Below are 27,840 nucleotides of genomic sequence, written 5' to 3'. Positions count from 1 at the left end.
GTTGACGCAGTTGTTGGATTTATGGATTTAGTGGAATTTTCCACTGCGAGCTGTTTCTCCTCAATACACCGTGCTCCTCTTTGATTTCTGGCTCGTTCTGGATCACAAAACAGAACAGATTCAAATCCATTATTCTGGCCCGCGTGCTGCTCACTTTCTGTCGCAGCAGCACTTTTCTTTCGCTATTTTTGGGAGCTAACGCTAATGGCGTTAGCAGGAAGCTAACGGGCTGGGCTAGCTAGTTAGCTTTGGCCGCAAACTTCTGCTGTTTATTTCTGTGGGCTGGTGTGTGTTTTTGTTTGTTTTGATGGAGCTTCCAGTCGGTGGTGGAGGGGCGGCGCTGGGCGGCGGCAGCAGCGTCCCGGCCTTCCTCACCAAGCTGTGGACTCTGGTGGAGGACCCGGACACCGACCCGCTCATCTGCTGGAGCCCGGTGAGCACAGCGCAGGCAACATGCTAGCATGCTAACGGCTGCTAGCCTGCCACATTCATAGAGCAGAGCACAGGCTAACGTTAGCGTGGTAACGGCTAGCTGCTGCTAGCCTGCCACATCAGTCACAGAAGAACACGCTCATGTCTTGTTGAAATGTGTGTCTCAACTAGTAAGTTTAAACACGTTACCACAGTAGAAGAAAAACTGCAGCCAAGACAGGCAGCTTGGGGGGTTTAGAAGCTTGTTAGCAGATTTCTGGCCCTGTGTGTTAGCCAGCACGGGCTAATTACTCCTTCACCAGCAGTTAGTTGTGTTGTATAACATTAAGCTAGTTCAGAATCATAATCACTTTGATTGCCACAATATGCAACCATTACGGACAAGGAATTTGTCAGTGTAAGTATGCAGCGTAGCGGTCATATTAATATTTAGAGATAGAAAAATATCCAAAGACAATCACAAAAACCACAACATTGCAAGTGCAGCCAATATGTACTATTATAATAGCCCTTCTCAAGACGCTTGTATATTCACGTCATACGACCTGAATCCAGCATCCTTTTACAAGTGTTGCACCGAAAATTTCAAATGCACCCACAGTTACCAGAGTCTTGGAGTATTTATTTTTTCTTGCAGACTTTCAATACCCTAGCACTCAAGACTGTCCGGTAACTGTGGGTAACTTTGAAATTTTGGTGCAACACATCACAAAGTGAACCCCGGCTGCTTTTCTGCTAAAGGACATTGGATTCACGTCGTATGACGTGAAGGTCTAAATTATACACATGAATAGGAGTGTTAAGTAGGCATTAAATATGGATTGTGCTCAATGTAGTTAACAGAGCAGCTATAATACTTTAGTGTCCAGTCCAGCTGCCCTGGGTCCTGTTGATGAGGCTGATGGCAGTTGGGAAGAAGCTGTTCTCGTGGCGAGCAGTTCTGGTCTTGACAGACCTGCAGTCTCTTGCCGAGGGGGAGTGTTTTGAAAAGTTTGTGCCAAGGGTGGGAGGGGTCGGCCATCATCTTACGCGACCGCTTCAGCGTCCCGGCTGTGTGCAGGCCCTGAACGGATGGCAGGTTGCATCCGATCACCACCTCAGCGCAGCGGATGATTCGCTGCAGTCTGTTGTGGTCCTTGAGAGTGGCAGCAGCGTACCAGACTGTGATAGATAGAGGAGGTGAGGATGGACTCAACGATGGAGGTGTAGAAGTGCACCATCATTGCCTTTGGCACTTTGAATTTCTTCAGCTGCCGCACGAAGTACAATCTCTGCTGTGCCTTCTTGGTGAGAGCTCTGATGTTCAGCTCCCATTTTAGGTCCTGGCTGATGATGGTTCCCAGGAAGCCGGAAGCACTCTACCATGTTAAGTTCTAGTGTATAAGCTAACGCTAGGTAACCGAAACGCTATAAACAACCAGAGTCCAGTATCTTCTTCAGGCACAAACAAAAGTAGACCACGCACAACCACTCAGCGATGCAAGTGCAGGACAACAGACGATCAATAGCAGGTTAAAAAAGGAGAGTCCACACGCTGCATTGTAGACTTAACTCCCAGTTTATTTTTGTTGCTCCTCAACAAATACATTTAACCAGTATCTCCTTCAAACCTGACTCTTTTTAGGACTCTAAACGAGAGATTTCTTCCGATATCTCTCACTTTGATATCAGAAGAAACCTACCGGTTTAGAGTCCTGAAAAGAGCAACTTCAAACCACAGTTAGTTTAATAGAACCAACTGTTTAACTGAAAACTCTGTAAACATTCACTGGAACTTAACTTCCTTCATCCATAAAATCCATCCATCCATCAGCTGTTTCTTCAAGTCTGTTAACTGGAACAGCTGAGCCAGACTCTGACCTCTAACCTGTGTGTGTGTGTGTGTTGTTTCTCCAGAATGGAACCAGCTTCCATGTCTTCGACCAGGGTCGGTTCTCCAAAGAAGTTCTGCCAAAGTTCTTCAAACACAACAACATGGCGAGCTTCGTCCGGCAGCTCAACATGTGTGAGTCTGCTGTCTGTGTGTGTGTGTTACTCAGGGTTGGTTATAGGGATGGAGAAAATATTTTTTTCCCCCGCTGACCGACTAGATTAAAATGTACTATTTATAGCCTAATGCATTCCCCCCAGCTGGCGAAGTTGGCACAGCACTATGACAGGTTTCCCCGTGTGGTGCGGAGCGTGTGTTTCACTGGATGTATTGCCTGCCTCAGCTGTCAGCTGCCTGTCTGTCTGCTGACATGAGGAGTGCAGAGTCAAGTCATTAGGCAGTAGATTGCTGTGTCATTGTGTCCTATAGATTGGGGGGCCGCACCACAATAATGACACGGCCGAGCACAACATACCGGTAAGCGGTTAATCAATGGATCACAAAATGGCTCACGCTCTGTAGCTGTCCTCGACTTCAAGCCACAGCTTGTCAAAATATATACTTGTCCCGTTGGCTCATTGGTTCACGGAGCATGGGCGCCTGGCCAATCCCGGCGCTTGACAGGGCGTGGTCTGCCCAAAACCGCGGTGGGTTCCGTAATAACGCTTCACACCTCTGTGTGGGTTTTACAAAATGCAACCAATGGAAACGAGCTTTTGAGTGATTCTCATAACGCCATTTGCCCTCAATCTGTCACTCAAACCTCCCCTACCTCCCCTACCTCCGTCTGTACCTCCCCGGTGAGGAGGACATTATACCCGGAAAACACACACAGGCGGATGCGCTGTGTATTGATATGGTTTTGTTTAATCCTGGCTTCCTCTGACGTGAATAGATCAATCAAATCGAGTTATCGCTAGGCTGCAAACTTGTTTAAACATGAAGTGGGTTCTGACGGGGATAAAGTTAACGTTAACATGACGTTATGTCAGCCTCTTCTCATCCCCTCTCTGGGGCCATGGGAGACAGTGGGCATCACACTGCTCGTGTCCGCGGCTGCTCGGCTTGCAGAGAGTGCTTCCAAGTCGGACTGATAACATAATTGGCATTTTTGGCATAATTACATTTTTAATGTAAACCCCTCCCTACATCCCTCTCCCCTCCCAAACCCAGCCTTACAACATCCAAGTTGTCAGGCTGTCATGACGTCTTCAGAGCCAGGGTGAAGGGGCGGGGCTAAGTCACCCCGGGTCACCTCTGCAGTTCTCACTGTGACACCAGGGCAGGTTGGGAGTGGGACAAGGTGACCTGTCAATCAAAGCAGGAGTGTAAACAACACGACTCACAAGCTGATGATGATGCTAGTAAAAATGCTAAGCTAATGTCAGTCAATCCGACTAGCTAATTAATTACGGTACCTCAACATGGCAATGAAGTTGTTCATGCCTCACTTAGTTTCCTCGTCCGTGGAGGGTTGAACTTCTTCTGTGCTGACTGCAGGCTGCTGCTGCTGGTTTCTGCACATAGTTGTTGTTGTTGATGTTGATGTTTTACGGATGGTTTCTGCACATAGTTGTTGTTGTTGATGTTGATGTTTTACGGATGGTTTCTGCACATAGTTGTTGATGTTGGATGTTTTACAGATGGCTTCCGTAAGGTGGTGCACATCGAGCACGGCGGCCTGGTGAAACCGGAGAAAGACGACACAGAGTTCCAACATCCGTTCTTCGTCAGAGGACAAGAACAGCTGCTGGAGAATATCAAGCGCAAAGTTACTAATGTAGGTAGAACCTTCATCATTCGTATGAATATGAGATATGACCTCATCAATGTAGAGCAGGCGTTTTCAAAGTCTGAGCCTCCCCTCAGACACATTAGGAAAAGGTGCCTCTCTTTAGTTTACTTGCTTAGTTTCACTAAATTCCTGGATGGCGTTTTCACAGAATTGTGTTGCTAGGCAACGGTTTGAAACCTAGCGACACTATTTGATCTCAGATCAGAGCAGTGGACAGGACAGAGCATCATAGATTTTACTCACAAAATATAACAAATAAAATGTGATGCATTATTATTCATTAAACTAGCATTATATAGCCTAGGTTAAGAATTAAAAGCTCCTTCCACTGCCAATACCAATATTCATTTAGAGAAAAGGTGAAATGCAAGACCGTTGCCTGGAGCCCCCAAACACATGTCCACCAACTCAAACTGGATTTCTTAATGACAGAAATCCAGAACGACTGGATCTCTGACCATTTCAGAATGAATTTATGAACGTAGCCAAGGAAGGCTGACGAGCTGCGTTACCTGACGAGTAGGGGTGCACCGATCACGTTTTTTGCCACCGATCACCGATTGCCGATCGCCTATGGGAAATATCTGCCCGACCGATCACCGATATATAAACTCCTCAAAGAAAGTTTGGAAACGTTATTTTAGGTCGATTATTTCTCTCCTTTAATAATACTAATTGGCATTGTATTTTATATCGTTGGAAAGCCTGATTAGTGATAGTTTTTTTTTTTATTAAAAATAATAATAATAATAATAATAATATAAAAAAATATCGGCAATCAGCCGAAATATCGGCAATCAGCCGATAGCATATTTGAGGTCAAAATCGGCCGATACAGATTGCTTGCCGATCGATCGGTGCACCCCTACTGACGAGCTGCTAGAACATCGAAAACTGCATTTCTCCAGCGTTTACTTTCACCAATGTGACATAACACCTGCTCAGCCACAGCTCTGCCGTTTTATGTGCGATCGGGCCGAAACCTTCAGGGTGTGTGAAGGGCACCCGTGCGGCCGGTGCGGGTGATGTGACATAACGGAGCCGGATTTTCTAATTAGGCTAATTAGCTAATGATGTGATGTCGTCAGTGATGATGTCAAAAGTGATGTCATAAGGGCGCACACACACGAGGCATTGTGACAAGATTGATCAGTGATGTCATAGAACATCATCATCATCATGACATGTCTGCTCGTTACTGTAGAGTTAGGTCAGGTAAGGTGCAGCGGCTGCCTCGATGGTGACAGTGTGCTGCGCTGTGATTGGTCCAGGTGTCGTCGGTGCGGCAGGAGGAAGTGAAGATGTCTCCAGAGGAAGTGACGAAGATCCTGGGCGACGTTCAGATGATGAAGGGCAAACAGGAGACCATCGACTCCAAGATCATCGCCATGAAACAGTGAGAGCAAAGCAGCAGATCATGTTCCACTGCATCACATCACATTATACTGATATGGAGTGATTGATCATCTTTATTTCCATCACGTGTAAAGAATACAAAAAAAACCCACATCATTATTCACCTTATGTTCCAACGCCGGGTCAGCCAATGACTTCCTGTTGTGTTGACACTTCCTGTGACAGTACAGTACTTATATTGTGTTCACTGTGGCCACACTGCTGTGGGGAATTAAGGTTTGTGCAGACCCCTAAGAGCCAGAGTCAGACTAGGTTTGAAATAGGGGTGTTAATGATTAACCGATAGTCGGTTAACTGCCGTTAAGAACGTAACAGATTTAAAATTAATTAACTGTTTTGACCGACAACATTGTTACTTTGTGTCATCAATTCAGTCTTCATAGCTCACAGTGTGTCAATTATACCAGTCCAGCAGAGGGCGTACCTCACTCAGCTAGCGCAACAGAAGGAGTGGTCACGTGAGAAGGTCATCACGCATGCATGAGGAAGTAGGAAGTGAATTGAGCAAACAACATGAAACAAAACAGATGCTAAAATTAGCCGCAAGCTCGCGCTAACAACAGCATATAGCAGGATTACACTCTAAAAGTAAATGTGTAAATACTGGTTAAGGAAAATGCATGAAATTCCCATCCCTAGTTTGAAACGGACAACGTTTTGAACAGGAAGTCGTAACACAACTGGGTCAAGTGGGCGGGGCTACATAAGGTCGGATCGGATCACATCAGATCACAGTACACCACGCCAGAGCCCTGCACATGACTGTTTTCTTCATCCTGCTCCCGCCCACTCCTCGTTTAGATTTCTGAACCTTAGCGCCCGCCGCCCGCCCCCGCAACGTGTGTCACTGACCGCCCACAGCGCCCCCTATCTGTGGAGTGCTGTTCAAATGCTGCTGCTTTAACAGCCTCATGTTTCTACCTGCCTCACTCAATGCCTCTCCCATCCCAGCATAACTAAATAAATAAGTTCACCTTGTTTTTCATTAAGCCATGAAGCCATCTGAAATCGGTCTAATCTTCTTATCCATTCTGCTGGGTTTGAAACGTTGAACGTTGAATTACATTTCAGGGAAGTTAGGAACTCTCTGCCGATTCTCAACTATCTTTGTATCATTACAACAACAGTAGCAGTTTTGCAGGCATTCATTTTAGTTTGACGGCTATTGAGAGTTGATTTGAGTTAAGTTGTGGACCAGTGATGTCATTTGTGCATAAATTACAGTTTTCGGATATACTCGGGGCCTAAAATTCGGTGCGGGATTGTGGGTTGTGTTGTGGGTTGTACATTTTTGGCAATTCCTGCAGATTTTGAATTTATAACGCGGGGCAAGTCCCGCATGCGTTTGCGGGGCCCGATGGGGTATGGGAACATCACTGAATACAGAGACGATGGTCGGACGCGCTAAAGGGACCAAAAGAGATCACATTGGATCACATTCCATTATATCAGATGAGATCAAACTGGATTGGTCCTGTAGGCCAGTGGTTCTCAACGTGGGGTCTGGGGAGGTGGGTCCTTGAGGAGCGTTGCAGGGGGTCCACACCAAACTGATGAATAGTGAAACTATATCATGTACAGTTAATGCAATTACAGAATGTAGAAACATGATCATAGTTTCTCTGTTATCTCTCTACCTACAGATAGTCATGGAATTCTGGACAAAATCATATCTAACAATAAATATATGATCAGATTTGCGTCTTGAGAGATCAAAGGGAAAAACAGAGGATCAGTTTGTACCAAATATTGTGTGTGTGTGTGCAGTGAGAATGAAGCTCTGTGGAGGGAGGTGGCCACACTGAGGCAGAAACACGTCCAGCAGCAGAAAGTCGTCAACAAGGTAAAACCTCAAAACGCACTTTACAGCAGAAACACCTGGAGGGGAATGACCCGGTCAATAACTCTCTTTCTCTCCCTCCCTCTCTCTCTCTCTCTCTCCAGTTGATACAATTCCTGGTGTCTCTCGTCCAGTCCAACAGAGTTATGGGAATGAAGAGAAAAATGTAAGTTTGCTACTACAAGAGCGCAATACTGTATATACCAATATTACCACAGCTAGTGGTGCAGTGCCCCTTCAAAATGTGCCTGTCTGTCTGGAACGGCTCGATTGTTGCTTGCAGCTTTCTGCAGAACCGCTCATCCAAACAACGTCACAATCGACACTGCTGCACTTTCTTGGCTCCCCAGCAAGTTCAGTGCCTGGTCGCGCCACTGCTGCATACAACTCTGTCTGGTCTGCCCAGCTGCTAGTTTATTGATATATATATATATATTATTCATATTGAATTTGTCCAAATTGCACCAAATCTGAAACTGCACATCCTCTGGTCCCCAGCAACACACCCACCAAGTGTGAATTCGATCGGACGAACGGTTCTCAAGATATGTGAAGGAAACGGATACAGAGAGACAGCGATTCCTGGAATTAGTACAGTAGAGAGGAGGGATTGGCCTTTGACTAGATTTCCATAATCGAAAATTCGGGAAAATTAACATGTGTGTGTATATACTGTATGTATAAACTCTGGTAATAATGTTGTGCATTCTCGGCCGGCTGTGGTGATGCCATACAGGGCTCGACGTTAACTTTTAAAAGTGGTTGCCGGAGGGGCAACCTGGCAAGAGCTTTTGGTTGCCCGAATAAAAATATGGTTGCCCAATTTTAGTCGCCTTATATTTTGAGTAATTAAGATACTATGCAGTCATAAGCCGGCTTAATAATGACGATGTGACAGAAAAGTAAGTATAATAGTCTATAGTATATAGATAGGCCTATTCAGTGTGCGCACCGGGTGTAGTAGTAGTAATAATGATAATAATAATAATAATAAATTTGTGTCATTTCGTTTTCTAAACAAATCTTATTTTTTGTTTTTATAATGCATTTGCACTGAAAGGATTTAACTACCGGTAATATTTGTGAACTTTCATTTTCATATATTTTTTAACAGTTATTGTTCATATTGTGCTTAATTTATTAATTAAAAGCGTTATTGATAATTAAGTAGCCTACCCTCCTCATGTTCATGGTTTGGGGCCCCCACTCTGATGTTGCATAGGGCCCCAAAAGGCCCAGAAGCGGCCCTGCAATCCCTCTCTCTCTCACCCCGTATGACAGGCTGACAGGCCAGGGATGCAAATCATTTCTCAACACATATACGCGGTGGTAAAACGTTTTTGAAGGATGTCCTGGTCGAGGTGTATGTTGTAGTAGGCTTGTTGTAGGCTACATGCTTTGCAGTATAGCGTTATGCTGGAATTATGCTTGAAGTTTGGGCTGTCGCACGGAAATGAGAGACACTGAATCTTGACGAGGAAACGTGTGGAGCTTTTATACACTGTGTGGGTTTCTGCTCGCGGAAGTGAGCTGGAGTCTTGAAAACTCCACTTTGTCCGCTCAGCCGCGTCCACGTAGTTACACAATTCGGGGTGTGCACGGCCAGGCGAAAGCCGTCTGCACAGGAGCCTTGTGGACGGGCGCGTCTGCTGTCATTTGACTCACTTTTCCGTGCGGACACTCGCCGTGTAGGCTACATGCTTTGCAGTATAGCATTCGTTTTCCGTCCCGTTCAAAGACGCACGGGTATTTCACCTCAATGACAATTTCCTCGTCCTTTGTTTCTGTGCGGGGCTGCGGGCGGACGCGGTTCTTCTTGCGTCTTGCAGCCGCTGTGATTGTGTGCGAGCAGCCCCACCTGTCAAGTCAGTACTCGTTAAACATACCGCACGTGCAGCATGCACCACGTAGGTTCCGATTGGTAATTAGTAACATCGTTCCGATTGTAACAGCAATAAAATGTCACATATATGTCACTCACAACAAGTATTAAAACATTTATTTGGTGTATATTTTGCTGTTTACTGCTGTACATATTTTGTTGCATGTTAAATCGTGGTTGCCCCTGGGGCAACCAAAGACCAAGAAATGGTTGCCCCATGTTTTTTTTGGTTGCCCGGGGCAACCGGGCAGCCGTTAATGTCGAGCCCTGCCATACTGCTCAATACTACAGTAGTTTTAAAATATTTCTATCGAAAACAGGCTGAAAGACAGAAAACTAAACTGTTTTCTGTCTTTCAGCCTGTTTTCAGTAGAAATAATGTCTTCTTTCCAAATAAAACCCAATAACATGAAGCTCTATCAGTGCTTGTGGTGTCATCCATTACACAGAGCAGAGGCAGCACTGTCTTCAATTAACACAAACACACACACAGAGGTCAGATCAGGCTGAACACACACACAGGTCAGATCAGGCTGAACACACACACAGAGGTCAGATCAGGCTGAACACACACAGACGTCAGATCAGGCTGAACACACAGAGAGGTCAGATCAGGCTGAACACAGAGGTCAGATCAGGCTGAACACACACACAGAGGTCAGATCAGGCTGAACACACACACAGGTCAGATCAGGCTGAACACACAGAGGTCAGATCAGGCTGAACACACACACAGGTCAGATCAGGCTGAACACACACACAGGTCAGATCAGGCTGAACACACACAGACGTCAGATCAGGCTGACCTGTATGACCTTCACTGAAGCTGTGATTGGCAATAATTCTTCCTCCTCAATTGATTGGGATTGCTTGAAGTGGATTTCCTAAACTCCACGTCCTGTTGATCAAAAGTTCACACAGCCATCTTAACTCTTTGACTATTGTCAATAGTCAGACTTTGAGTTGTGAGTTTGACTCTGTGTGTCTCTTCTCTCTCTCCGTAGCCCTCTGATGCTGAGCGACTCGAGCTCCGCCCACTCCATGCCCAAATACAGTCGACAGTTTTCCCTGGAGCACCTGCAGGGGGCGACCGCCATCTCAGTGAGTCACGGGTCAGAGGGGAGGGAGGGAATACAAGTGTGTATGTGTAAAAGTGTGTATGTGTAAATGTGGGCTGCATTCGAATAGTCTCTTTTGCTTAGGAAGGTTCCTAACTTGAGTGAAATGACCCGGAAGTACCTAAGTGGCAGCCGTGATGTCTTATTATGCGTTTCGAGCTGTTTGAATTCTATAAATGCTAAGGAAAGCTTCTTCAATGCTTCTTGACTTAGCTCCTTTAGCATAGCGTACACTGGACCATCCTCTGAAACCAAAAGACGATAATGCACTCCCACAATTCCTTGCAGCAGCTTAGCCGCAAGGAATATCTTGCTAACGCGAAAAACCTTTCTTCAAGATAATTTAGGACGTTAAAACATTTGGGACATTTGAAGCCAGGTTTAGAGGAATAACTCGTTTTAAATCAACAGTTGTGATGTCATCATTCAGTCTTAAACACCAATATTTGATCCTTTTCTCACTCAGTCCTATGTCACCACCTGCTCGCCCTGCAGGGCTTGAAATTAACTTTTTTCACCACCTGCCAATATGGCTGCTAGATTTTAAAGTTAGCAGCCAATTAGAATTTCCACTAGCCGAAATGTTTTTCTTGAAATAAACCAGAATATGAGTGGGTTAATTTAAGCATAAGTATCAGTAAGTGGCCCGGGATTCTCAAAGCCATGTGTTGAGGGTCACACAAGAACAAAAATGCACTCTTGAAGCTAAAAGAAATCCAAAACCAACAAGTTAATTATTTACATTTTTACTTCAATGTAGAAGAGTAATTTCTTACACATGAGATTACTTTTAGCCTTTTATCCATTAGGGATGGGCGCGAGTACGCGGGTACTCGAGCACTCGTTCATAACGTCAGTATTCGAGTAACGTTTCTGCTGTTCGGGTACTCGCCCCACTCCCCACCCCTTTAAAAATGGTCTAAGATCTACGCACGCATCGTCATGTGGATCTGGCAGCAACCAGCAGCAAACTGCACGACCGGGCATCAAGTCAGCCAGAATGTACAAGTACGTCATCCGCTTTGTTGCTTTCAAAATAAAACGCTTATTGTAACGTAACCTTATTTATTTTGAGTAATGCGTTACAGCCACAGTTTCACGCCATATAACATCACAACGAGTATTTTGATACAAGGTTTGCTGCTTCATTCGTTGAAATACTTTTTCTCCTCCAACGTGCATCAATAAGCTATTTACTTTTGTTTAAGTAACATTATTTTTGAAAGTTTTAACCAGAAGTTTTCCAGCTCTTCCCGAAAATGGTGGCTGGAGATATTCTCCCGAATGAGACGCACGCTTCTTCATAGCGCACGCCCGATAAAACTCATTCAAAACATTGCAGTAGTTTACTGACTACACTGTCGTTTCCCATAACGTTAGTCACAAGAAATGTGGAGAAAGAATCACTTTTTGGGAGACAATCGCTTCATGGTGATCACTATTCAGCTGCAGCTGTAACGTTAATCACACTGGTCAGTTTTCACTTTTTGGCAGAACACCGGACCTTGTAATCCGTGGATTTACGTTAGTGTAACAGTGATCATAAAGTAAAATGGATGATACTGGACAATAACCTGACATTGCTGGACAATGGACATGGAAATGCCTTCGCTTGTTTCACAACGTGTCTGCTCCAAAGCGCTAATGCCATCCATCCAACCATCGGAGATAGGCTACTGTCTGAGGTAGGCTTTAGATGTTCGCTTAGCGTCACCCAATATCAGTCAGTACCTCTCCTAACAAAAAATGCTCCAGGTTGTTTTTTCCATGCAAAAATGCAAACGTAATGTGCGAACAGCCCCCCACACAGCAGATTACCCCTGCTCAGTCATTACCATAGTAATCACCCCCCCCCCCCCCCCCCCCCCCTGCGCGAGTACTCGAGCTAGGGCTGTGCGATTAATCGATTTTGAATCGTAATCGAATTAATTAGTTAGGACGATGTTAAAAAAATTAAAATCGTAAAATCGTTTTTTTTTTTTTTTTTTTTTTATAATTTTTTTTAATTTTAAATTTAATTTTCACTTTAACTAGGGTAATTACGTTACGCGGGGCGGCTCTCTCTCATGTACGCATGCTGCTACTTGTCCATTCTCCCAGCTGTAAAGTCTCTCTAGAGGCTGTGATACTGGCTACTAAGACAGCAGCGCAATGGACTTATTTCAACACCTCCGACCAAAAAGCACAGAGTGAGCACTGAGCGCAGCTTGTTGCACTGCGGGCTGTAGCCTACAAGATAACGATTGCCACAACACACTCACGCGCGCACAGTCGCACACGAACACAGACGTTATCACCGGACGATGAAACGTTGTCTTTACAGTTCACATAATAACAAAACAACACGTGAGGCCACTGAGTACTGATAGATTGGCTGTATTCATGGCTGTAACTTAGCAGCCTCAGCTGACTCACCACCTGTCCCTGTGTGTCTGAATTTCCCCCTATCGCAGTTCCACGCATTCCTGTTGTGACTTTGTGTTATTCTAGTACAGATATAACTCCGAGCACGGGTGGTCGCAGTTAGACACTAATTATCTCACGGAGGAACACGCAAATCCACCAGTGTCAAGTTAGCAAGCGCAAGCCAGGAAGTTAAGCATAGCAGCGGCAAGCTAAAACAGGAAGTTGAGTTGTTCTGCCTTCAGAGTAAAAGCGTAAATTGTCAATTATGGAAAAAAGGTGGAAAAAGAGCTCTGCAGGGCAACAAATGTTTAAAGAAGTATAATAGTATAATAAATCGAAATCGAAATCGAAAATCGAGTTTTGAGAGAAAAAATCGTCAATTTTAGTTTTAGGCAAAATCGCACAGCCCTAACTCGAGCACTCGTTCATAATAGAAGGAGAGTACTCGAGTATTTAAATTGCTTAAAATGCCCATCCCTATTATCCATAAAGATTATTGAAAGATATTCCATATATTCCAGACTGAAATGTTATAACAGAAGTGGAGTATTTTTTTTTTTTTTCAAATCCAGCGCGGGCCACACAGGTGGCGCTCGCGGGCCGCATGCCAGTTGCCCAGGTCTGCTTTAAGGGCTAAGTGGTCGGGCCAAGGGGGGGATTGGGGCTGTCAGGTGGGATTCACTTAGCACCACAGAGGTCAATGAAGGGATAGTGATTAGAGATAAGAGTTAAGGTATTAAGGTATTTTCGGACAATTCGACCACAGACTACTTCTAACCTCTTATCGTCTGTGTGTGTGTGTGTGTGTGTGTGTGTGTGTGTGTGTGTGTGTGTGTGTGTGTGTGTGTGTGTGTGTGTGTGTGTGTAGGGCTCAGCAAGTCTGTTCTCAGCCGACTCTCCTCTGAACTCTGGGCCAATCATCTCTGACATCACAGAGTTGGCCACGCCCACAGACATAGACATCACCAGCGATTGGACAGATGCAGAGTGAGAAAACACACACACTGTGATTGGACCAGTTTCAATGTCCTAACCTGTGACAGCCAATCAAATTTAGAATGCATATTTCAATTTTGTTTGACATCACACCTAGTCTCACGTGGTCAGACCCCGACGTCTTACGTCAGTACACTTCCAGTGACAGAGGGTCTGAATCACAAGTCACATCTCCGGGTTTTGCTGTTGGAATTCCAATAGAGCGCCAAAATGAAATGTCACTTCCTGCTTTCTCCCTGTACCAGCGCTGTGTAAAATATGAATGGCGGTGGACGGAGAATAACGTTACTTTTTTGATCCCGTTTGAATTGTGCCACGGGGTGCCAACGTTAATTTTGTCAATTTAAAACATAACTTTGCATGTCAAGAAAGTCAGTGTTACAAGGTCAAATATAATGTCCAAAAGGTAATTAGTCCAAAAAATAATGAGCATAGTTTTTATTCCGGCACCTGAGCGCGGCACACATCACCAGATAGCTAAACACTCTTGACTTGACTGAAGTAGCACTATGTAGATTGAATGATGAAGGAGCATTCAGATTCGGACAACTTTTATTTATCCCAGAAGGGCAATTCAGTTTCACAGCCTACCCAACACCTTCAAAAGCTCACAGTGAGCTACAAACTTCAGACATGACAGGACGTAACGTAACAGCATGACATAACATAAACAAACAAATCATGTCAGAAATAACAGATCAGACTCATATAAACATGAACAAGAAATAAAAAGTATACATATATACTAGAGATGCACGATAGTTATCGGACAGATATGTATCGGACCCGATATCAACAATTATGACGTCATTCCGATAAATCCGATAACGTTATTAATAGCTCCGATAATATATAATATATTTTTTTGGTCAAACTACTGCGGTGTGGGTGGATTGGGATGAGGGCGTTTGTTTTTTTGTAGGCCCCTCCCGTTTTACCAGTACAATGGTATCAGTGGTTGTGTGTGGTTTAGGAAGGGGTTGTTTGTTTTCCACAAATCCAGCGCTCCCTCTCTCCAGCGTGATGACGTAATGGCCTGAACGTCCCAGAACACAGCAGTGCACGCTGGCTGAGCAACAGAGAAAGGAGGGATACAACGAACATGGCGTCGGTAGTTTGGGACTTTTTTAAAGTTTCTGAGGAAAGCGCTTCGCTTGCCATTTGCAATAAATGCAAGTCAGAAGTTCCACGAGGAGGGCAAAAGGCATCGAGCTACAACACATCCAACTTGATAAGTCACCTGAAACATCGCCATCGCTACGATGGTGGGTTAAACGCGTACGAGGAAGCGAAAGCGGCTCAAGAAGCTGAAAAGCCTAGGAAGGAACCGGCGGGAACGGCGGGGACTGTACCTATCGACAAGGCGTTTGAAAAAATAAAGAAGTTTCAGAAAGATGACCCAAGAGCTCGAGCGATCACTAACTTGATCACAGAAATGATGGCGCTTGACGATCAACCCTTTTCCATCGTCGAAGACAGAGGGTTCGTTCGGGTAATTCATCATCTGGAGCCCAGGTACACAATTCCAAGCCGCCGCTACTTTTCAGACCAGTGCTTACCAGCCAAATATGATGAGATCGCCACACTGCTTCATACCCTGATCGACAACGATGCACAGCACATAAGTTTCACCACGGACATATGGACCTGTGATAATAACCCTGTGAGCATGCTGGGTCTGACAGCGCAATGGCTGGATAAAGATTTCAAACTGTACAGATCGGTGTTACATTCTCAGGAACTACCCGGCTCACACACTGCTGATTGTATCCGTTCGGCCTTTGTAGCTATGCTCCAGAAATGGAACATAAAGAAAGAGATGGTCCACGTTGTCCTAAGAGACAACGCAGCTAACATGGCGAAAGCTTTCCGAGATCACAACGTTGAGAGCCTGGGCTGTATGGCCCATACTTTACAGCTGGCCGTAGGCGAGGCTGTGCTGGCCCAAAGAGCTGTGACTGACTGTGTTGCCATCGGTCGGAAGATTTGTGGACACTTTAAGCACTCCCAAGTAGCGACGACCCGCTTGCAAGAGCTGATGTCCGACCTGAAAATACCCGAAGCACGACTCCAACAAGACGTGTCCACGCGCTGGAACAGTACATTCTATATGCTCCAGAGCCTGGTGAAGCTGAAGAAAGCTATTGCAGCTTATGGTGTACAGTACAAGTTACCAGCCGGGGCAACACTGAACGCCATCCAATGGGACCTGATAGAAAACATCCTGACCATCTTGGAACCGTGTGAAAAGCTGACTAAACGCATTAGCAAGGCTACAGCCACAACTGCAGACGTGATCCCCTCTGTCCATGCCCTAACACGCATGTTAAAAGAAACCGTCCCAACAGACCACGGAGTTAAAACGACAAAGGAGACCCTGTTAAAAGCAGTGGAAACGCGTTTTGGTCACGTCGAGCAGAAGCCAATGTACTATCTCTCCACGATTTTGGACCCGAGGTACAAGGATCTTTTCTTCACCCGTGCATGTAAACGTCAAGCAACAGAAATGCTGCGGGACGAGCTGCACAAAATGGAGAGGGCCCGACTTGCTGACACCCCCGGCCCACAGCCAAACGACGAGCCCCCGGCAAAGAGGACCAGAGATGACGACAACAACAACTCGCTCTTGGGAATGTTCCAGGCCATCATCGCAGAAAACACAGAGGATGCAACTGAACAACCTGAAAACAGCAGAGTGGACGCGGATGTAAGTGTATTTAATTTAAATTAATGTTTTATGAACACTTGTGTTTAAAAATGGAACCGGGTATAATTCAGAACATAATCATAATCAGACGCCGTTCTTCTGTGCTTTTGTTTTTATTGTTAGGTCCGGTCCTATCTGTTGGAGCCCACCCTTGAGTTGAACCGTTCCCCACTTGAGTACTGGAGGAGCAACCAGTCCCGTTACGAGCGACTGTCTCAGCTTGCTCGTAAATATCTGTCAGCACCATGCACCAGTGTTGACTCTGAACGCCTGTTTTCTGCCGCTGGAAACGTGATGACGGAGAAAAGAAACCGACTGCTATGCGATAAGGCAGAGAAGCTCCTCTTCATAAAAAAAAAACCTCCCACTGATCCACCCAGAGTTAAAACAAGCAGTCGAAAAAGAGTAGGGATGCAGGGCCTCTCTCTCTCTCTCTCTCTCTCTCTCTCTCTCTCTCTCTCTCTCTCTCTCTCTCTCTCTCTCTCTCTCTCTCTCTCGAAAACGTAGAACCGTTAAAACCTCATGCCTTAGGTAAAATGGGTTCACCCACTGTCATGGCTGTTATACTGTGAAGAATGCACTTTCAGTTTGTTACATAGAAAGTTTCAGTACCTTAAGTTATTTGCTTTTTCTTACTGTAAGGAAAATAGGTAAGGAATGCAGTCAATGCACTTTTTCAATTTGTTTTGTTTACATGTAGACTAGAGACAGGTCTGACTGTCCTGTCAGTATTTAATTTGAATCCTTGGCTATTAAGAATTGCTACTTGCAAGTGCAACCGTTCTATAGGCCTTTATTTTTGTACCACTGAGAGTGATGATGAGCCTTACTATTCGAAAATGTTTAAACTTTACATGTTACACACACACACACACACACCTACCTACACACCTACACACCCCACACACACACACACACACACACACACAATATAGGATGCCAAGTAGTTTGGTTTGATTTCTTTTTGTTTGTTTTTTGATATGTTTGCTGCTCTCCTAGTATAAATAATACCATGTAAAGGTAATACTACATAGTATATACTATAGTTGTTTCATGGACCAAATAGTTGTTGGTATTCTTCATTTATTGTTCAAGGAAACACATTGCCATTGACAATTTGACATATTGCAGTTGACTCAGATTATTATGTTTATTTTGAAAAATAAAGTCACTTTATTTGAAGAGTCAAAACTGTTCTCTTGGCTTTGTTTTGTTCATAGTAGTAATGCTCATGTCATTTATACATCTGGTTAGGTCAAAACAAAAACTACAGGAAAAAATATGTATAAAAAATATATATATATATTATCGGTTATCGTATCGGTATCGGCCTTGAGGAGCAAGAAGTTATCGATATCGGTATCGGAATCAAAAATTCAATATCGTGCATCCCTAATATATACCTAATTTCCTATATGTAAAGACATACTGTCTGTAGAAAAAGTAGAAAAAAGAAGAACTTGGCTTAAAAATGTGTGATCAAAGTGGAGAGGTGCTCATTCGGAGGTGGGGTTCTTGTCCATGAATAACAGAAAAGTAGGTGGGCAGTGAGCCCTACTACAAAAACCAATGGCACTCAGTCTCCAAGTTAAAAAGCCTTTATTTAGGAATGGCTTAACACAACGTGTGTCGGCAGTACATCTGCCTTCATCAGGGGTAGGTTCAAATCAACAGTACACAGGTGTTTGTTAAGAGACATATTCAAAGGGAAAAAAACAAAATTTGGGATTTGTTGCTTTTTTCCCCCGTTTTCGTACCGTGCCGTATTCGTACCGAACCGTGACCCCAAAACCGAGGTACGTACCGAACCGTGACTTTTGTGTACCGTGACACCCCTAGTGGTATAGTATCCTTTTTAACGTCAGGGTACTGCGGTACTGTTGTAGTACCGGTATATTGTGCAACCCTACTGGCGTAGCACGAAAACACGCTGAATCCCACTCGATTTGGGGGTGGAACACGCCAGGCTTGGCCAATGCCAGTCCCCAGAATTGTCAAATCAAATCATCGCCATCGTATATGGTCGGCCTCTCAATTTGTTTTCAGTCTCCGACGCTCGCGCTAGTGCATTCCGTTCCGGTTCACTTCGACTTGACTGTATTATTTTAAATGTGTTTGATGTGGATCAGGTGACTAGTTCACCAGCCAATGAGCAGCCTGCATTCTCCTACATCTGACAGGCAGTTGGTCACTAGTCTCACATGGTCAGACCAAATGTCTTACGTTAGGAAGCTTCCACCGACGAAGCGTCTGAATCACAAGTCAAATTTCCAGGTTTGGCCGACACAAATCGTTTTGTGAAATCTGATTGGCTGGGCTCTTACGGAAGTCCGGCATGCCGTCTGTGGTTGGTCAATTCATAGGTCTGTCACGCCTCTTTTTTTGTCTCGGGGCGGCCGTTTTCAGAAGTTGTGTTCCAGACGTAGATGTATCGTATCTACGGTTGGCTACTGCGAGGCTAGTTGGTCACAGGCTTATCCACTTCCTGTCTCGTGCTCCAGAGAAATCCCATTGGTCCATGTGAAGGAGGAGGAGCCATCCAGTCCAGAGGTGGAGGAGGTGTGTCCTGTTGAGGAGGGCAGATCTACACCTGTAGACACACCCCTTTCCCCAAACACATTCATCAACTCCATACTGCAGGAAGACGAGTCAAACCTGGCCCACAGCCCCTCTACAGCCAATCATCTTGCAGGTAGTAGACTAGCCCCGCCCACAGCTACAAAGCATGTGCTGCTTTAGTTTAGCTAGCTTATTCATTTGAACAAAGTGTTATATTCACTCAGAGGTTGGTAGTTTGATTCCCAGTCTGGAGGAGAGATGGCCATGTTAACATATGTGATAAATCTTCTGTCTGTCTCTCCCTGTCTCTCCCTCTCTGTCTCTCCCTCTCTGTCTGTCTGTATCTCTCTGTCTGTCTCTGTCCACCAGCCAACCAATCACCTGCCTCGGCTCTTCCCCCCAGTCCAACCAGACCGCAGCAGAACTGTCTCAGCGTGGCCTGCATCGACAGGTAAGTCTGTTTAAGGATGCACCCGGGCCATATTCAAACATCTTTTATAGTAACATTCTTTTACATAACCAAACATATATTTTTTAATTGAAAGAAACAAACATTAGCTGTGTTTACACATTTGAGCCTTTTAATCAAAATAGCAGCGCAATCACAATAAACTGGCCTGATCTGAATGAGATGTCATTGAGTTTGAGAGGAGTGGTTTCACCTTTTCATCATCCGCTCGATGCTATGATGCTGTGTGCTCTTTTCTGATTGGTTGTGCTGTGTGCTGTGTGCTCTTTTCTGATTGGTTGCTGAAATGATTGAACGGGTGACCTGTAACTTTCACTGCTCATACAGAGGAAGACGAAAGCCCAGCAAGCAGGCCAAACATCCAGTGTGGGACAATTACACACAAAACGACAACAGGTGAATTCAACAAACAATGTTGAAATACACACGTCTACACACACAATGACAGCTAATGCAGGACTAAAGACAGCTGTCAGAACCTGCCATTTGTATTTTGTATGTGAAAAACCTGTCTCTCTCTCCCTGCCTGTCTGTCTCTCTCTCCCTGCCTGTCTGTCTCTCCCTGCCTGTCTGTCTGTCTCTCTCTCCCTGCCTGTCTGTCTCTCCCTGCCTGTCTGTCTGTCTCTCCCTCCATGTCTGTCTGCCTGTCTCTCCCTGCTTGTCTCTCCCTCCATGTCTCTCCCTCCCTGCCTGTCTGTCTCCCCCTGCCTGCCTGTCTGTCTCTACCTCCCTGTCTGTCTCTCCCTGCCTGTCTGTCTCTCCCTCCCTCCCTGTCTGTCTCTCCCTCCCTGCCTGTCTGTCTCTCCCTCCCTGTCTGTCTCTCCCTCCCTCCCTGTCTGTCTGTCTCTCCCTCCCTCCCTGCCTCTCCCTGCCTGTCTGTCTCCTAGATCGGCCCTGTCAGAACATGTCGAGACCATCGACTACGATCTGGAAAACCTCCAGAACATCCTCAACACCCAGACTTTAAACTTCGACTCCTCCCCCCTGTTTGAGGTGTGTGTGTGTGTGTGTGTGTGTGTGTGTGTGTGTGTGTGTGTGTGTGTGTGTGTGTGTGATGGGCTGAGATTTTATAGATTGAATTAAAGAGATATTAACCCTGTGTGTGTTCAGTTCCTCAGCTCCTCTAATACCAGTGATAGCTTTGACCTGGAAGGTCTGGACACTGTGAGTTACACACACACACACATGCACGCACACACACACATGCACACATACACACACACGCACATGCACACACTATAACACAAGTCCTGTTCCTGAGTAAAGCCTAAGTTCCTGCCTGAGACTGTTTTAAGAGATCTTAAACTAAATCCTGAATTGTGACTTGAGTGAGTGAGACATGGCACAGCGGGAATTTTCCTGAACAGCTGATTCAGATTCAGATTTTCTTCTCCCTAATATTAATATTGGCCCGGGCCTTTATTTAGCTCCGCTGCAGAGGGTTCATTAGAAACAGGCCTTTATTTCTAATTCCCATATTTGAGTATGAAGCCTCCTTGTATTCTGTGACTTGTTGTGACTTGTGTTCCGATTAGAGATGTTCATTTTGAACAATTTCCATAATCGAAATTCGGGAAAATTAACGATCAATTATCGATTATCGATAGCATAATAATAATATATATATATATATATATATATTTTTTTTTAACTCTGGTTTGGTAATAACGTTGTGCATTCTCGGCCAGCTATAATGGAGATGCTGCTGTGTAGTAAGAATATCAGACACTAGCGCTGTGGCCAGGTAAACAAACATGTCAGGTTACATGATGTAAGGCAATCGGCGTCTTCCAGCTTAGCTGACAGCAGAGTCAAACCCGCGGTAACGTTGACAACCAGTCAGTTTTCTTGGCACAAAGGCCCGTGCCCAGCCAGAAAACTAGAGACTATATGAAGCTCCACCTCACGTTAGTCGGCTGTGCAATGGAGTGGGGCGAGGAGGAACGAATTCCACCCAAACCTAGTCCGAAAAAAAAGAAAGAAAAAGAAAACGAAAAAATAATAATAATCGGAAAAAAATCCACGCGATCGAATTCATTCCTTAACGATCAATTATCGATTATCGATAATTGATGAACATCCCTAGTTCCGATCCTTTCTCTTGCACTAGCAGAATAGCCGTCCCTGTGTGACTGCTCATTTCTAGTCGGGCCTCGCTCTCAGAGTCGGCTCTGCAGCACCTGTGGGCTCCTCCACTCTTGAGCTCTCCATGGTGCTGAATCTGTCTCGAGTCATTTTGCCCACTAAGCCATTTCTGCCCATTTAGTCTCAGTGTGGTCGCACACACACAGACACTCTGCATTCTGCTCACACACTCACAGACACTCTGCATTCTGCTCACACACTCACAGACACTCTGCATTCTGCACACACACACACAGACACTCTGCGTTCTGCTCACACACTCACAGACACTCTGCATTCTGCTCACACACTCACAGACACTCTGCGTTCTGCTCACACACTCACAGACACTCTGCATTCTGCTCACACACTCACAGACACTCTGCATTCTGCTCACACACTCACAGACACTCTGCATTCTGCTCACACACTCACAGACACTCTGCATTCTGCTCACACACTCACAGACACTCTGCATTCTGCTCACACACTCACAGACACTCTGCATTCTGCTCACACACACACAGACACTCTGCATTCTGCTCACACACTCACAGACACTCTGCATTCTTATGATAGGATTTGAAAATGTTCAGTGAGTCTCTAGTTAGACTGATGATGTCGCTGTCTCCTCCTAGCTGCTCTCCTCAGCGACGAAAGCTGCAGATGACAACAGCAACGCTAACAACACAGGTAACACACACACACACACACACACACACACACAGACAATAACACACGTGTTATAACCCGGCTCAAGGAAGTAACAATGGAGTCATACGCCAAAGTAAATCATTTATTACATAAACTGGGGGAAATAACGACAACATAAGCTACATCAAACCAAAAGAACAGAAGAAAAGGTGCGGATAGGTGATCAACTCGTTCACTCGCTCTTCCCCATATGTAGTGTTTATCATATAGTGAACAGTTCACTATAGTTCACAATTATATGGAGAACGATCAAATGAAGTTTCGGACACTACCTCACTCTTCTTCTCTTTTGGTAAACACCACTGCATTGCATTGTGGTATCTACCTTATTTCTGAATGCCCCGCTGTAAAAAATAATTGTGCGTACAAGGTCCGGTTTAACGTGACTCATTGTTGCAGCTTGCCATTTCCTAAATGGTATTCTACTTGATTTGAAAAGATGGCCACCTACACCCAGTCTCTTGTACCCTGGCTGAATTGAACATAACTTGGTCAATAAGTATGTAACATACAAAATAAAACAACCCGTGATATCTTAATTTTATGTAGAATGCAGAGGACATGTAACTGTTTAGTTAAACTTGCATTCCAGGAATATTGTGCTCTTAAGATGACGTTAGTGGCTCGAGTCTGTTTCGTCCTAAAACCCACATAGGTTGCGCCAGCGTAACCTATGTGCGATTCGAAATAACGCATCCGAGATAGAAAACGTTATGAATATAGCCACGTTATAAACAACAAACTAATGCTGGTGATCCGTATGGAAACAGTGTTACTCGAAATGGTTAAAAGTTATATCAATTTGGTCATTCAGTGGTGTTTTACTGCCATGTAACATAACTAACTAGCGGCTAATTAGCCACAGCAGGCGATTACCCATGAATGCATTGCACTCTTAACTCATTCACTGCCAACAACGTATGAACACGTTTTCAGAATCCAGCTGTTCCCTGCCAACAACGTGTTTACACGTTTTTGGCATCGATTTTTTTTTTTTGACGGTGGGTTGTGCATCTAAGCCTTTTACATCTCTTATATAATTATTGGAGCCACCGAACGTTTACAACCCATTCCACCGACCCACTAAGTGGCAACAGTGCTCTCCTTGCTAGAGGAAGGAAAGCATTTTTTTAACTTGTCAAGCCATTCTCAGCCCAGCCATTCTCCTTTTCGCGCTGATTGCTGGCGATGCGGGATTGCAAATTTACATAATAGATTCAGCCGATCTACTATGATCGGGTGATAGATTACAGGTGCAGGAACACACTTTGAAACACGCAGCATAAATATGACCAGAATCGCAAAAGCTTCTCTCAACCAAAACTCCAAACGAGCGAGTCCCTCCCGACTTCCTCAAACAGCGGCCCAGACATGCAGCAGCAAAGCACTGACTGGTGACAAGCTTGTCCGCCCACGGAGGGCGGAGTTGAAGCAACTCGAGAGGGAGGGAGAGAGAGAGAGAGAGAGGGAGGGAGAGCGAGAGGGAGGGAGAGAGAGAGAGAGAGCGAGAGGGGGAGGGAGAGAGAGAGAGAGAGAGCCAAAAATGAATGGTTAAAGTGACCGTCCCATCCAATTTCACAAAAAGCCGTTTATCTCTGAATATTCTTTTTCACGCTAAAACCATGCTGTATTCAACTGCTAATGCTTACATAACTACTAACTCTACAAACTAACTCTTTTAGACAGAGAAAGTACACATTCTATTAGTACTTTTGAGATATTGTATGTTCACAAACTCCAAGCTGAAACGAATCCTCGGCTCTTATAAAATGAGCCATAATCCTCAAAAAACGGCTTGGCAGAAGCTAGCTACAGCAAAGAAAAACGTCTGGCAGTCAATGTGTTAAAGGGATATTTATCGACGAGATTTTTGCCAAGCTGGACCTGATTAGTGATCTGCTCCGTTCGCCCAGACGGGTGTCAAGCTGTCAGCAACAAGGCTGGGAGGATCACACCGGAAGAAGCACCCATCAGGCAGATCAGGCAAAAATGGCCGCCAAAAATAAGGTGGATATGGGAGAAAATGTAGGGTACATTCCATGTTCACTAGAAATTGCAGTGCATTGTGGGTATTTTATAGTGGACTATATAGTGAATCAAATGAACCGTTGAGAATGTGGACACTAGTATAAAATTGCGCCCTATTCACCTTATGTTCAGACGCGGGGGTGGGCCAAATTCTTCCGGGTCGTGTTAACACTTCCGGCGGTCACGGCGCCAAATATGAAAGAACGTCATGAAGAAGAGAGTTGTTTTTGTAGCGGACAGTGCAGGGGGTAAAATAAAGAACGTAGCCTACTACTTTGAGCTCGGTACACAGCAAGCAAGCGAGTATCCACTGTTAGCCAGGTCAGATAACGTTATCGTCGACAATGACGAGCACTTTCTTGTAAAACATACCTGGACTCCAACAAAGAAAGCTTCAGATAGTTTTCTCTCCTCCGAGCGCTCGAGCCACTTACGTCTATAAGACCCGCAGACGTTAACGTAATTCCCTGGAATGCGAGACTTAACGAGCCAGTTACATGGCGTTGCATTCTTAGACATTGCCGTTTGCTTTTATTTGGTGTGTTACATACAATTGGCTAAATTATTAGTTAATTCAGAGTTAGATGATATTGGAGCAGCGCAGCCATTTTCTTTTTCTTTTCTTTTTGCCGGAAGTCGTCACACGATCACACAACCGGGTCAAATGGGCGTGGCTACATAAGGTGAATATAGTCCACTACTTCTGTAATATGGACCCGTTTCGAGCAGGGTTTCAAGGAGTACACCGGGCCCAGGTGCACCCCATTAGCCTAACGACCACATCCACCAGCCTCCTGTAAGACGGCGCAAGGAGAGTCACAACACACACACTCACAATAACACACACAGCTGTTTTCAGACAAGCTGGATTATATATTTATAGTAATTGTTTCTATGTTACATGGCTGGATTTATGGCTGGGTGGTATAAACAATTTTTTTTTATTGATATAAGATATTTCATATACCGTTGACTTTTTTGATGTGCTCGGTTTGGTATCCTGTGCTACGCTGCTCTCTCCTGTTGGAGGCGGAGACTAAAGGCTGTTATATACTATACGTCTGCACCAGCCTCAGCTTAGAGCCTTGCCGGCAGCAGCTAGTCCTGTATACTCAAACATCAGCTTGACGAGGGGTCGCAGGGGAGTCCCCAGCAAAACGAGTAAAATTGTGTGATTTCACTAGGATTTCAATGACTAGAAGTTAGTCCAAGGAGAGACTGCATATACTTGGTAATAGCTTTCACTCTCTCCTGTTATATCTACATTATATTATACTGTTCACGTCATTTGCGTCGAGTCACATTTCCGAGGAGCTGCACGCAGGTTAGACGCAGAAGTATATTTAGGCCTTTAAACGTCCCGTCCGCCACTTTCAGGTGGGAACTTTAGGATTTGTCGATGTTTGATTGGCCGTTTGCGCGTCACTTGATTGGCTGTTGGCGCGCCACTCGTAGCACGCTCCCATTATCAAGGGACATAGATATTCAACTCTTTTTATTGTATTGATGAAGTGTCTATCTCCGATATATTTTGTTATTGTTTTTATCGCCCAGCCCTAGATGGACTGGTGTCTTGGTTACCGCTGGCTCTCACCGATCATCTCTGATTGGTCCAGGGAAGCAGCTGGTGCAGTACATGGCCACACCCACACTGATGACTGAACCAATTGTGTTCGGGGAGGGCGGGTCCGACCTAACCGATCTGCTGGATTTGGAGGTGGAGCCGTATTTCAGCGCCGACCCCGACCCATCCGCTGAGGACTTGACCCTGTCCCTGCTCACCTCCTCTGACATCCCCACCCACAGCCACGCCCACCTGGACCCCAGCCTCTGACCTCCACAGCCACGCCCACCTGGACCCCAGCCTCTGACCTCCACAGCCACGCCCACCTGGACCCCAGCCTCTGACCTCCAGAGCCACGCCCACCTGACCTCACCTCCCACCCCGGAGGTCAGAAGTATCTACCAGATCCGTTCTGCACATGCACGAGCTTATCCGCCATCTTGGACAGTAGGTATAGCAATGTCATTTGGACAAACTTGATACTGCATATTTTATGTTGTATTCAGAACCGCATAATAACACATGCATATGCTCTATGACTTTTGGAGATCGGCAAGCTGAATCGAGTTAGCGAGAGAGAGTAACACCAGCAGTCGGTTGGCTTGGCCTTCAAAATAAAAGTGTCATATTTGACTTGAAAAATAGAGTAGGCAATGGCGAAGACAGAACAACCTTCAAAATGAAGCGACAAGTGTATTTTATTTACTACAGATTCCCTTCCCACCTTTTCACTACTTTGTACTTGCATAATTTAATCCAATTAACAGCAGCTAGTGACAGGCTTTTACTCTGGAAATGAGAAGTGAAGAGCTGCTGCTCCGGCAGCCGTTAGCCTGCAGAGCTAACAAAGTAGCAGAGCTAACGGCTAACTAAGCTGAGGACCTTTAGTTTAATTCAGGACTCGTGTGATCAATACAGAAATAAAAAGCAATATGACGACATGCAGTATCACGTTTGTCCAAGTGATGTTGCCGTACCCGCTGTCCAAGATGGCGGATGTGCTTGCGCATGTGCAGTACGGATCCGGTACGGACATGAAGTTCCAGCTCGGATGGCGACTGTTGATGACATTAGCTCTTCAGCTCTTCTTCTTCATGTCACTTTTGAGTAGTGTCCTGAATGTGACCAAGACTGCACACAAACAGGAAGTGTATATCACCTGGTCTCTACAGCAACAACACAGCAGCCCAGTCAGAGGTGTCAGCAGCAGCAATACATGATCACTTCTATTGCTAAGCTTCATAGATCACAATCGATAGGTCACAGTTTAAAGGGACAGATCAGCCACCAATTAAAATGTCCTCTAGAACCGTCATGTCTTTAGCAATTGATGTTCATCTGTCTGAACCAGTCATGTCAGTATCACTACCACTTTTTTTCTTTTTTTCTTTTTTAATTCTTTGCTTCTTGAGTGTTATGGCTAGCTGCTTCAGTCTCATGCCTAGCTGCTTTGGGCTCAGAGTTGGACTTGATAGAAGAGAAGTAATTTAAAACCATTCTTAGTGTTCCTTTATCTCTTTTACACCTGGACCTTATTTCCAGTTTAACTTTTAATTATGATTTTTAACTCACCCTGATTTTTGTTCTTTGAAATCGATGCACTATAACGCAGCCTGGAACAGAGGAAATAGGGGCATGTGTAATGTGTGTGTTTACGTCCTGTAAATAGCTTATTTTCTGACATGCAGCGGCTCATATCCTTATTATATCATAGAGACACTGATGTGACCTGCTTTATCGACCTCTGCCAGCCTCCCGTGTTCCGTTTTCCATCCAGACACTGTGAGAGTTGAGAGCTCAGAGAAGTAGATCACGCCGCCATGACAGTCCATAGCATGGTAAACACGCTGATATTGATCTGATTTAGAGAATATGGACGATGCATTTGAATTCGATGGCCGCCCGTAATTATTTGAGCTG

General features: G+C 45.0%; 1 protein-coding gene across 1 annotated transcript; it reads left to right on the top strand.

Annotated features, from left to right (window-relative positions):
• Positions 1–12: 12 nt before the first annotated feature.
• Positions 13–27,840, top strand: hsf1 (heat shock transcription factor 1). The gene is made up of 15 exons (XM_083645780.1): positions 13–433; positions 2,329–2,437; positions 3,946–4,082; positions 5,369–5,493; positions 7,281–7,356; positions 7,458–7,519; positions 10,240–10,336; positions 13,628–13,746; positions 18,964–19,154; positions 19,391–19,472; positions 19,818–19,886; positions 20,378–20,483; positions 20,601–20,654; positions 22,253–22,307; positions 25,911–27,840. The coding sequence occupies exons 1-15, from the start codon at positions 308–310 to the stop codon at positions 25,961–25,963; spliced, it is 1,461 nt and encodes a 486-aa protein (XP_083501906.1). The 5' UTR covers positions 13–307; the 3' UTR covers positions 25,964–27,840.

This window comes from Poromitra crassiceps, assembly GCF_964638095.1.
Source record: "Poromitra crassiceps genome assembly, chromosome: 11".
NCBI lineage: Eukaryota > Metazoa > Chordata > Actinopteri > Beryciformes > Melamphaidae > Poromitra > Poromitra crassiceps.
Note: the sequence above shows the minus strand (reverse complement) of the source record. Positions and strands in the feature narration are given on the sequence as shown.

Excerpts from the sequence above, each read along its gene's own strand:
- hsf1 (XM_083645780.1), top strand. The coding sequence starts at position 308 with ATGGAGCTTCCAGTCGGTGGTGGAGGGGCGGCGCTGGGCGGCGGCAGC. Across the intron at positions 4,083-5,368 it reads TCAAGCGCAAAGTTACTAAT|GTGTCGTCGGTGCGGCAGGA; the intron begins GTAGGTAGAACC and ends TGATTGGTCCAG. Across the intron at positions 10,337-13,627 it reads AGGGGGCGACCGCCATCTCA|GGCTCAGCAAGTCTGTTCTC; the intron begins GTGAGTCACGGG and ends GTGTGTGTGTAG.